Below are 12,810 nucleotides of genomic sequence, written 5' to 3'. Positions count from 1 at the left end.
GCAGAATTGGACAGTGGCAGTTCAAGGCAGAGGCTTAGGGTCAATTAGGTGCAAAAGGCATGACTTTGGTGTATCCAGTTTAATACAAGCAGGCCCATTCTTGGTAGATTACCATCACATTATCTCTTGGTTTCCCTCACATCATCGCCTTGTTCCAACTGCGAGGCCTAAATCCATTTTTGGCATAACCAGGTTGTACTCAGATAATTTGGACAGCAAAAAAAATCACATGAAATTATATTTTTGCCTGCTCACCAGTTCCAAACCACTCTTGGGGATGTTTTGAAATGCGATTTTAGAGGAAGTGCTTCAGTCAGGATGCTTTAGTCGCTCAAATCCAGGGCCAGCTCTGGCGCCCCACATTGCAAATGGTATAATATAAATTTTTTGGATATAATTTTTTTATATTGCATACCATTGTGCAACACAGTTATCCAGACGGGACCTGATTATCAGATTTGACATTGAAAAACGTGAAGCTCAAGTGCTAAAATTTAACATTTAGGTTATTGACTAAAGTTGGAAAAATGTGAAATTCATGAGTTACCATTAGTTTACTGTAATATTAAAAAGGTCTTTCTTCATTCATAGACACTCACAATAAACTTTTTGGCTGACCGCCGGGGTCAACCCTACATACGAGTCTATAACTGACTAAGGGACTGACTGACGATACTTTCAGAGCCGTAGAGAGAGAGAGAGTCGGGACATCGCAATGGCGGATCATGGAGCATATTGGACCTCCACTGACGCGACTCTCTGTCTATACGGCTCTGGATACTTTGTTCAAGGAGTAGGCGGGGCTACTCCTCCGCTGCTCGTCCGCTGTCCTCACCTACGTCTGCAGCGCGCACCTGCTTTTACACGCCATCAACCTCATAAGGACAGTCCTTGTAAAACATTGCCCACAAAAGCGTACATTGACCTGACGCGATCAGCCACATACTAGGTTTTCACCTAGTCTTGTTACGATAGAGTTTATGCATTGCACTGCTGCACCTTTTGCCATCTACTCTTTCCTCTCTCTCTCTTAAGTTTTTCTCACCTGGACCTGAACACATCTCTCCTCTCCTCTCGTTGTAACGTGTGTCGGGAATTGCGCCGTGAGTGAGCGGTCGAGAAAGCAAGAGAGAGAGAGCGGCAGATTGACGGCAACTGCGACCGCCTATATTGCCTGTGCCTTGAGCCGGCCCTGCTCACATCATACATCAAAGTTAAACAACAGTGTTAAATTGTTGTAAAATTTTAAATATTGTGTAAATTAGGAATTAGGCAGTGTTTTAAGTGTATGATAAGCCTTTACATTTATGAATCTGTTACACACTGCTCTTCCTGGATTGTATTTCATTGCTTGACTGGTGCCTGAAGCGAAACAGCCCCAACGATGCACCCTCTTCTTACATTGTTTTAAAGCAGTGCTGTTTACAGCCTTAATGCCTGCTCATACTGTACAGTACAGATGTAAAATTGTATTTTAAATAGCTTTACTGTATTTCTGGTGTCTTGAGATTAGAAATTGACTAGAGTGAAACATCAAAGCACTGCGCCCAACGTATCACTCTTGGCCTGAGTGACCTTAAATGACTCAAAATGCTCGAGGACGAGAAAGTTCATAAAACTGACAATTGAGAAACAATTAATTACACCATGTGAAGTTTTTCCTTCATATAAGACAAGACGATGTCAGAACCCATTCACAAACTGCCAATTCCATCCGTCTGTGTCAAATACAACAGACACAGAAACGAAGCTGCCGCCGGAAAGTGAGGACCGGAAAATGTGTCAAATGCTTTGTGCATTTGTTACATGAGCTTTCTCAGTGGGACGTAGACAGCGTAATAAAAAAAATACATGCATAATACGTCCCGTCTCATTTTGCTAAATCAGCATCGTTCACATTACACACGCTGCAATTCTCATTCTGCCACATGACGCTCCTCAGCAGCCTCTCTCTCCACAGGTAGCAAACTGTGTCTGTGACTCAAATCACAAAGCAATCAACTAATCCTCACTCCGCAATCTACTCGCTGTTCATTCACAACATATTTGTTTGGCCTTTAACAAGGCTGCTACAAATATGTCAGGTATTCAGTTTGCTTTATAACAATTGTGTTTTTTTACACTAACATTGAGCAAGACACAAATGTCATCCTTTTATCCTTTTAGCTTAACAACATGTTTTCGGCAGGAAAAGTGCATTAGATGGTCCACCCAAGGAAGATGTAACCTTTAAAGCAGTTACCACGGCTACAAAGGGACAATATTACTGTATCAATCAACAATCCACTAAGTGCAAGTTACAGTAAAAGGCTGCCTCCTCGCACCATTAGCTTGAAACACAAAAAAGACCGACAATTTCACTGAGTTATTAACTGAAATGCAAACCATTATTGACCACATGAGCTGGCAGACACTGGATCACAATAGTCAAGCAGGCTTTAAAGATCAGACAAATCATGTTAGAAACAAACAAGCTCTGAAAAGTAGACAACGTTCTGTCTTTGCTTTGTTAAACTGACTCCTGTCTTTTATATACTGAATGTTGTGGGAAGCAGAAACACGCTGTAAACGCAACGCTGCGAACTCCTGAGGGGAACTGCTAAATGCTTCCACTATGTCCACCAGGTAGTTGCTAAATCTGTGCGTTGGATGTTTGGTGCTGAGCAGGTCGTGTACAGAGTGTTTCTAGTGCTTTTTTTTGCTGAAAACAGCTGCATACTATGACTGGAGTTGCTGCTTGTGAGACCAAAACATTAAAACATGGGCACCAAAACATAGAAGCTGTCTCCAGAGCAGAGTACCTTTAAAGACAGGTACTTAAAGTAATAATCTCGAGGATTTTCATTGTCACAATCTATCACTGAATGAGGTAACACAATAGTGGTTGAGCCTATGGCCCACTGATGAAAGCCTCTGCATTTGCAGTATTACAGATTGGGTGTCTGTGGCGACTTTCGCAGAAAAAAATCACAAGCGGCGCCCAGTTAGTGACGCGTTTTCCATCACCCAGCAGTGGTTGGTCTGCCAGAGAGGTAGGCGGAGCTAAGCGGCTGCTTTTCCGGTCTCTGCAAGTGTTGTGAGTAAACAGTAATCTACTATGGCTGAACAAACACAGAAAAGACTGATGACTACAGATACAACTTCAACAATAAGTGAAAATCCAAAGAAAAAGAAACGAACTCGACGCTCAGATGAAGTAAAACAGTCTGTAAAGGAAAGCGACCGTCAGAGAGGAAAATCAAGAGTTACAACCGGAGCCAACCGTGGACGTCACACATGCAACACTGTCTGGATATCTGGGAAGTGTGTGCCCACAATTACCGTTTATCGCCATAGGTGCCGCCAAAGAGAACTAAATCTTCAAGATTACCACTTTAATATTTGTGAGTTTGTCACTTTAAAGAATACTTTTACTTTTCTGAAGTAATTTGATCCATTGTTGCAGACTATTGATTATGGCAGCTTTAATCCAATAATACAATGTGCAAGTGAATGCAGAAAAAAGACAATAGAACGCTGTTTTTATGATGTGCCTCAATGATTATTGGAGAGATAAGATGTATTGTGAAAGACACGTGACTTTTTATTGGGATGCAAACATATTCTCATTAACCTCCAATTATGAATGGTTAACATGAGATTATGAGCCAAACAAAAGCTGTTATCCATGGTTTATGGTGTCTCCCCTTCAGCCCCTAACCCCGACGGGTCCACGCAGGGAGTGAGAAACCCTCCACCTGCAGATGCTGCGACCAGAGTCACCCTAAGAGGCACCCAGCCAGGACCGCATGTCCCATCATTCCTGTTGCCGCTGCAACTAGGAGCATCTGGGAAGTATCCAGAGCATCCTGGGAGATGCTTCACAGAAATTAAGATGTATTTAATCCTTTCCTTCTGCAGCACTCTTCCTTCCATCTATACATACACAGTATTTACCTTCATCTGAGCTGATCTGTATGTAAACTTGATTGTCTCTCAGAGTGAGGTGAAACTGCAGCCAGGAAGTTGAATCTCATCACCCCTGCGGGTCATATTTCTCAAGAGCAGGACAGAGACAGGCCAAATTAATTCACAGTGAAAACTGATGATGCCGCTGCCACAAAAACGCCCCAAAAAAAGAGATGAGAGTGGGATTAATTTTTTTTGCTGACCTGTGACATATCCTCTGCAGCTACACGCGACTTTGTCTCTCTTACATGATCACAGAAGCTTAACAGGAATCAGAGCGTTTATGCCTTTTACAAAACATTCCTTCACACATCTAGATTTAAGAACTCTTTTTTTTTGGTCTTCGTATGCATCGTGAAACAAAAGGTTTATCGATGCAACATGTATAAATGTGAGAGCATTTGTTGAAAGGCCTGTTTTTTAAATATTGCTGTCTTATCACAAAAAAAGCTGCAGCAGTCGAGCCTTCTACAAACTTACTGCAATGTTTCTGTATGAAACCTAGCAACATGCCACGGTGGTTGGAGGAGGATATTTTTAGCAAACCCTGCTGTTACTCTAATTGTAGGAGTTCTTGTTTGAGTCTTACCCGGCCCCTTTAATTATTACTGCTGTTTCTTTGTTAGCACGAATTAAACTGGCGTGGGTATGCAACACAAATAAATCATGCAGCTTTTTGTGTGTAAAAAGTCGGGCTTCTCGAGCGGGGAGGATGATTTGGGGGAAAAAGCTGATTTGAGATGTATTGCTCGTGCTCGGAGGTGAGACAGCAGCATGAATGTGAGTTATTAAAGTGCATATGTAATTTCAGATTACACTGTAAAAGCCTCTGCTCAGCAAAGAACAGTGCGAGTAAAGGGGATATTTTACACTGAGAAAATGAATTAACTCGATATGATAGCAAACAGGTTCTAGGCACATGAACATGCTCCTTATCAAGAGGCACTCAGTGTTATTCAAACAGCCTTGTTATGAGCTGATAACTCCAGTTTATAGCCATAAACCTGCAGACCGTGTAAACACATAAAATATTGGTATTGTCCAATCATGTGCCTTTTGTTTATTTATAACTCAACTTCGTCACAGTTTTTATGATGTTATGAGACACAAAAAATTCATTGTTTTTATTCTTAACAGGCCCTAAATTAAAGCGAGCTCTCAGTTTTTAGAAGCAGCACAAGCTTGTAGTCTTCCCACAGCTGATATGTTCGGTCATGCCAGAGACCTAAACAAATTATCCCGGGTCACAGCTTCATGAGTGTGAGGTCAAGCTACAGCTTAGGGTTAAAGCTCCGGTATACCCACGGAGCAAACACAGCAACAGCATTACAGCGCTGATGCTTCCCGGTCTCTGTCACACTTAATAGAGTTCAGTTTCACTTGATATGCTATGAACCGTCCTCACGTGGACGCCTGGATGTTCTGTGACCTGTACTGTCACTCTGCTGTCAGTGAACGGACCACTGCTGTGCTTCTCTGAGGAAGCCGCCTACTGACTTCATAACTCTACTGCAAATCTGCTCTTTGAGCACCCGGGCTATGCGTACTATATTAACAGCATTTAACACTTTATGAAAGCAGAGAGCCCAAGACATGTCAGTGAGGTACAGACTGTATAAAAAAATGTAGAGTTTGGCATTTCTAGCTTGGATTTTTGGAACCAGAAGTGAGGATAACACATCGCTACAGCTCTATTCTGGTTGACAGCCTAAGTGTGACCATGATTAACAAAATAAATACCATGCTGTATTGAAGAAAACTAGCAATTGAGACCATAAACTCATAAGAGAAAATGTTTACTAAGGTGATAAATCAACCGAGAAGTTGGTTATCAGGTTTCATGCAATCAAACTTCTTTGTGCAACCAGTGGAGTCTCCCCCTGCTGGCCATTAGACAGAATGCAGGTTTAAGACAAGCAAAGAGGCTCGGTCTTCTGTTTTTGTATACTCTACAGTGAGCACCCAACAACTGTCAGTCTATATTGCACATTGCAGTTATTTTTTCACCATTTGCATGCCCTCATTATATCCCTGTTACTCATCAAAGTTATATGATCCATCAAAGAAGTTCTCAAAGATTAAGATGAAAAATTATGAGGTCAGTTGTACAATCACCGATGCTACATAGGCTGCAGGGTTAGGCCAGCCCTTCAACTCAGATAGTTCATTACTTAATTGACTTAATGAATGAATGTCTAACCCATGTACTCACACTGGGAAATAAAGCCGGAACATTAAGGGTTGGCCAGTTGCACTAGACTATCAACCCTAAGGACAATCTACCACAGATGTAACAAGATTTGTGCTGGAAAACAGTGACATGGTTTAGAATATTAACTGTTTAGGGAAGTGGCTTTATTTTTTGCGCTTAAAGATAAACCAAGCTTTATGATTTATATCAGAATGCAACATCTCTTTGTGGCTTATCTCATCCAAAGCCTTGTGAAGTAAAAGCGACAGCCTCTGTGTGGATCACTCCAAAGGGAGGAGATGCTTTAAATCATCAGCTGTCATCGCCATCCGCTATCCATTTAGCTTCAGAGATACAGAGCATCCATGGCATCTAGCTTCCACATAAAACCATGTTGCCTGTTTAAAGAGCTACTCCATACCTTAAATGTACATGAAAACTAAGACACAAGAGAGAGAATATTTACCTCCTTCCTAATTAGTGGACAAACAACTCTGAATAGAAATATCATGAAGCTAAATAGTTTATCTTTTGTTGACATATCTGGTAAATCATCGGAGGCTCACAATCATGTAGGTTCTAAAAGCACTAGCATGAATTTTGAAACTACCTCATCATTAAGCCATGACGCATCACTTTAAATTTGATGATGTTGGAGAAGCCTGAAATGATACAAGCTTTTTGGTAGCCGTAATCTAGCTGAGGCTTCAAATGTCTCTTTTGTTTAAGAAAAACTGGTTTTATCTAGACACTAAGCCAACTCAGCTATCTTACACTTACAGCTGCTAAAAATATAGAAACACATTATCACAGGCATCTACAGACAAACTGACACACACATATAACCTATGATCAGCAACAACAGCAACAGATAGAAACATGGAAAATGATCTCAAGACCGTTTTGCCCCTGACGGGTAAATATTAACAATAATCGGCTAAAAATCCAGTTCCATCACCGACTGTACAGATGTTGGGTAAGTACTTTGAAGTTTGCGTCTGCATTTGGAAAGAGATACAATACCAATATCTGAATTATAAAACAGATGTTTCTATGTTGACAATACTAACAGTCTTATTGATACAGCTCAGTTGGCTTAGTCTCTCTTGTGTTCTCTCAGTTATGTTGTGTTTCTAAAAATAAGCCAAAGAGCTGGAGCACTATATCTAGGCCTTGCAGCTCAGGCCTAGTGAGCACTACACTGTAAACACCTGCTTCTGTTGACAGAGGGCCACACAGAGGATTGTCTGATTTGCTACAAAAAAAAAAGGTAAGACAAAATCCTCTAAGGTTGTTTAAGGCACCTCTGTAGCTGTTTTGTTATTTGTTTGACAGTGTGCATTTAATGAGTTAGCAGTTTTAAGTCATAAGAAAGTCAGTGCTGCATCCCACTGACACAGTCTTCATTTCCCAGTTAGCTACTGGCTCTAACTGCCGCTTCAGCACAAACCCTGACGATTGTGCCCACACCATCACTTTATGATAATTCAATAATGAGCCTACACAAGGTAAAAGTAGGCTACTCTCACTGTGAAGGCACGCGGCTTCAAATCTGAGACACCTGACAGTGAGTCTTAGCTTTGATCGATTGGCTGCATGGTGTTGAGCACCAGTTAGGGAAGTTAGTGTCTTGATGCAGCTTTTCCACTGAGCAGCAGTCAGTCAGTCATTTCCCCCTGAGCGTACTGTGGCTTTATTGAGCCTTTCATGTCATCAGCATTTTTACATTTCACATATGCACAAATACATTCCCAAACTTAGAAAAATTCACAGGTTGAGTGACAAGACTTACCACAGTGTTGGAGATGTATTTCCCAATTCTCTCAAATCTTTTAAACTGATTTTTCTTTTGCTACAACTAGACACAGGTTTTACTCTTTCTAAATACAGTCCGAGTTTTCCTTTTTTACATCCCTGAGTCTGAAGTTGCTTCCTTGTGCCAAACAAAGATAGAAGCCAGAAATTACATCCCTTTACTACAAAACAAATATGCTTAACTCTTTGTAAATACAGTCCAAGTTGTCCTTTTTTACATCCCTGCGTCTGACTTTGCTTCCTTATGCCAAACAAAGATGGCAGCCGGAAGTGACATCACTTTACTACAAAACAAATATGCTTAAACGCAATTTATTCATATAATGGGATATAAATAATATGAGTTAAAAGCAATATTAAATTATAAGTATTGTATACATTTTATATCAATACAATTAAAATGTGTATTAAATCAGTAATTTTTGTCAGTGTTTTATGATGCGAGTGAAAGACACGACGTAATGCCACTTCCTGCTTCCTTTTCATTTTGGCTAACGGTTCAATATGTAACTTGGCACACCTGTTTAAATTGTCTTTATTGTATAGCTCCTTGAATATTTCTGTCTCAGACGTTTAGCAGAGTCTTTGAATAATCTAAAAAAATGCATTCATAATAGTGGTAAGTGTTTTCAAAAGACCTGCGACGGTTTTTTCAAAGTTAAGCTTAAACTGCTCATTAGCGTTAGCTCCGTGACTTGTATGTGCCCTATCAAAATAAAAGTCACGAAATGAAATAAGATTACTGCTACGTGAAATAAGCCGATTGAAGCTAATTGCGGTTTGACAGTCATCTGCACTGTGAGAGTAAACCTAGGTTAATCTGTTTAGCAAAATGATGTAAAAACACTATTTTTGAAGCTGATAGTAGACCGTGTTTTCTGTCGTTGCTCCTGCAGTGTCAGCAAGGCAAAATAGTCCCGCTACAGTATGATGATGATCTACTATACTGCAGCTGCAGTGTGGAGGAACAGTACTGCTGCTGAGCACATCATCTTTAAACCCACAACATGAGGTAACAAGTAGCCCGCACTACATGCTGTCCACCTGGGGCTTTTCCACCATATAGCAGCCTGTTGAAATACACATTCTTTGCTCACTGATGCTTTACGTTGTTGAATTTAATTACAGCCACAGCATAATAACTTGTTGTGATACTGAAGGTAGGCTTGAGCATTTTTTCCTACACAAAAAGTCTGAATCGTCTGCTCAAATGCAGGGTCTGCGTTAGTGCAGTGAGCCTAGTTCTTTTCTAAATGCCCTATTCGCACCTCAGCTGCCCTTATAGCTTCTTCTTCAACACAAAATCAACTCAAGCGCTCGTATAAAATCATATTTCGCCAGGCCTGTATGATAAATGCTGGCCTGGTTGCAACAGCCGAGAGATAGACATGAAAGAATAGTCTGTCTCCGCCGGCTGGCTTGCTTGCTTGCTGAAAACACAGCGAGTAGCCCATTTAATCGAGAAGTGGTGTTGCAGAGGGGGGAATGCTGCTGCAGTAAACCCGGGGATGGAATAATCTGGTAAAGGGGGAAATCACGTAGGACAGGAATAACTATGCGTGGATTTGATCCGCTGAAAAACCACCTAAAGAGTCTGTGTGTGCGTGTGTGTGAGCGCTATTTAAAAAGTTAGGAGATCATGGTGCCGTGGTGATGCAGGGGGGCTTATTGTGTCTCTGTGCGCTGCGCGTCCCCAAACCCTGTGCAGCTCGCCGATAGTAGCTGCACAGAATAAGTTGTTCCCCCTCCCAGCGCCTCTGCATGATCCACTCGCTGCATAAATATGATTGCAGATCTATCACCAGTACAACAAACAAACGAATAACGCACACACATACACTGTCTCGCACACTCTCACGCACGCACAACGCCGGTTCACAGCGAAACGGAGGAGTAGGCATAATGGTGATGAGCTTACCACTTGGATTCTTGTTTTTCTTAAGACTCTTGCCACAAAGACACTGCAGCATATGCGTTCCTTTGCTGAAAATGTTCCAAAGAAACCACATTGATTTGGGCGAAGAGCAATCCAGTGGCTTAAACACCCAGATATAGATGAGATCCTTGCGGTTGCATAATAACACAATTGGATCAGTTCTCCAGGACAAGGCTACCAATTGTATCATAGAAAAATAGGTATATCCAAGTCCTATGCGCTTTCATTCACGTGGCAAAATATTCGGCATCTGTCAGACTTCGTAATAACGGTGTGTTTTCTTCTTCTGGCGTATAAAGGATGCCTCCTCAACTAGTCGATAATAGAAAATATACTCTATAAATTGCATGTGTCGCACCGGGAGGAGACGGGCCGCCAGTAAACAAACACAACTAACGTGAAAACAGTAAAACACGGTGGGTTTCCGAGGAGAAAATCATTGCCTATTAGTTCATCACTCTGAGGAGAGGAGGGTGGATCTGCACAGCATCAAAAGCCAAGGGAGGATGCATCCTATGCACAGACTGCTGCAATGATAGCCCCAACAAAACAGCACATTGCCGGATCCGGTCCAATTCGTCTCTCCTAGAAACCAGCTTGCTTGGCGAGGTCAGATAACACCAACCTCAGTTTGCATTTCTTCTAGTCCCACACTGCACCGTTTCTGTTAGAGGCAGGCTTTGGGCTTCTTGCTGTGTGTCCGTGATTCCTGAAGTGTGCGTTTCTTCCTTGTTTTTTTTGCGGGGTATTTTCCTCCTGCCTTTTCAGCACCACGCCACTCGCATCTCCAAAAAGTCCGGTGCGCCTATAAAAACATTTGCATGAATTTCCTTCAGCGGCGGAGCTCTGTTAGAAATAGACGGGGAGGAGGGGTTAAATTGAAAGATTGGCTTTCCATTACGTAAACACGTGGTTTCTGCGCCGTCATTTCAGTGATGCTCTCGGAAATTTTTATGATCTGACTGAGACTATTGTCCCAAGCCGTTTTCAGCTTGAATTTCCTGGAGATGACAGTGTCTGTGAAGTGCAGTTTTCTGCACGAGGGCACGTGTGCACTGCACGTTAAGTAGTCTACATTTACAGCCCTCTTTCTTTATGACATTTTTGTGCTCTTAAGTTCCTTTTAGTTGTTGCAGATTTCTGGATTATATGAGAAATGATGCTTAAAAGCTCCAAAGTTACAGGTGTTAAGACTCACCTGTGAAAGCTTGGTGGGAATGCCTCCTATTTTTGTGTCAAGTCATCTTTCTGAATCAGGACTGCAGAGTACAGTGTCGCCTATAGGGCACTGCAACAGATCAATCATCTGACATTAGCTGCAGAAAAATGTTCTCATAATAGAAGTTTATACTCGCGAGTGCTTTAGAACATCTCGTAAAAACAAATTGGTCTTCTTGAAATAATGACAGGGTAGAAATATCAAAGCCCAAGTACTTCTTATTTGTTTGGCACAACATTCAGATATAAGACACTGGCTTTGTTTTGTTCCCTCATCTCCAAGGACAACACGCAGGTAGCCACTGTTGCTCATGACACCTGTTTTTCCACTGTATGACTACTTTTCTCTGAGGATTTAAGCATTTTCCAAGCACACGCTAAGGGGAGAAGAAGGCATTGTTTTCCCCTGATCGTGCCTGCCCGCAGAAGGAAGAGGCTGTGTCGAGATGAAGTATTTAGTGGTGTTTTTCCCTGCTGTGTGTTCTCATTCTTCCCATCAAGGATTTAATCACTGTTAGATCTGTCAGCAGGACTCCCTCCCGGCACAAATGGCAGAAGTCAGTTTGCCTGCCAGTGTCTGGTAGTGGACCTATTAGCTGCTCAATATAGTGTTGACCCCACTCACAGATGTTACACACTGTTTGCCAGTAAGCCACCTCCCATACGCTGCTACACAGAGAAATACAAATGAGCGGCATTATGACCCCAACAGGAACAAATGACCTCTTTAAAAAATGTAGTTTTTTTTCCTTCTTTCCTGTAATTTAAAAGTTATTAGTCAGGGATGAGTATTGAATTCTCGCTTATGTGCTGTTTGCTGTAAATATGAGTGAACGGAAAAGATTGATAAAGGAAGCTGTGTTGCATTAGATCAACTCATTGATCCTTCCATTACACTCAACACCAGCATGTAGCACTTTGACATGTAAGGTAATACCTTTACTGCCCAACCTCTGGAGATATCTCGTATTTCTAGAGCCTGACCATAGTTTTCCGATACTATCGGCTGATGTTTTCCGGATACGTATCGGTTTCCACAATGCAGAAAACAATGGGGTGATTTAGAAATGGTGTCATTACATCGTTTATCCTTGATTTGCGATGTCTGCAGCACACTTAGCAGAGCATTAAAGCCGAACAGACGGTGGTCCACACTAGCATTGGTTCAATTTTGTTATTTGTTAATGAAATAAGCCTACTGAGTACATATAGTCATATCTGTGCAAAAATTGGTGAACAATCCATGAAGAATAAGTGTGCTTTATTTCCAACTCAAAAATGTGTGCTGGTTAAATCAATGACCATGTACAGAGGCTCAGCCACCGCGTGTCTTCCCCACTCTCTCTTCCCCTGTTTTCAACCCTACTGTCTGTCCTCTCTCTAAATAAAGGCATAAAAGGGCAAAAAAAATCATCTTTAAAAATGTACTATATTAGTCACCATATCTGCAACCGATAAATTTCCCCCATAAAATCAGTTTCAGTCTTAAAGGAGCAGTTTGCCCCTGGAAAAAGCCACTGTCAGTCAAAGCTGGTGTTCTCTGTAATCGATAGAAGCAATAATATTTGAAATTGGCGCCACAGCTGTGGAGAAAGTTGTACAAACTGCTCGTGCTTTCGCCCATTGTACATTCCTACAACACCCAGCATGCACCCTCCTTCTGAAAGGAACAGCCAAGCAAGAGACACTGGAGTGAAATACT

General features: G+C 41.6%; 1 protein-coding gene across 1 annotated transcript in view; it reads right to left on the bottom strand.

Annotated features, from left to right (window-relative positions):
* fgf14 (fibroblast growth factor 14) overlaps nt 1-10,080 on the bottom strand; it is a 133,117-nt gene extending 123,037 nt beyond the window's left edge. Inside the window, exon 1 of the mRNA XM_069662816.1 lies at nt 9,873-10,080. Coding sequence (XP_069518917.1) covers nt 9,873-10,080 — 208 coding nt within the window. The remainder of the gene's footprint in view (nt 1-9,872) is intronic.
* Nucleotides 10,081-12,810: the final 2,730 nt, after the last annotated feature.

The sequence above is a fragment of the Semicossyphus pulcher genome, unplaced genomic scaffold (assembly GCF_022749685.1).
Source record: "Semicossyphus pulcher isolate SPU_LCO1_2020_fin unplaced genomic scaffold, fSemPul1.0.p SCAF_15, whole genome shotgun sequence".
Classification (NCBI taxonomy): domain Eukaryota; kingdom Metazoa; phylum Chordata; class Actinopteri; order Labriformes; family Labridae; genus Semicossyphus; species Semicossyphus pulcher.
This window is presented reverse-complemented; position numbering and strand designations above follow the sequence as displayed.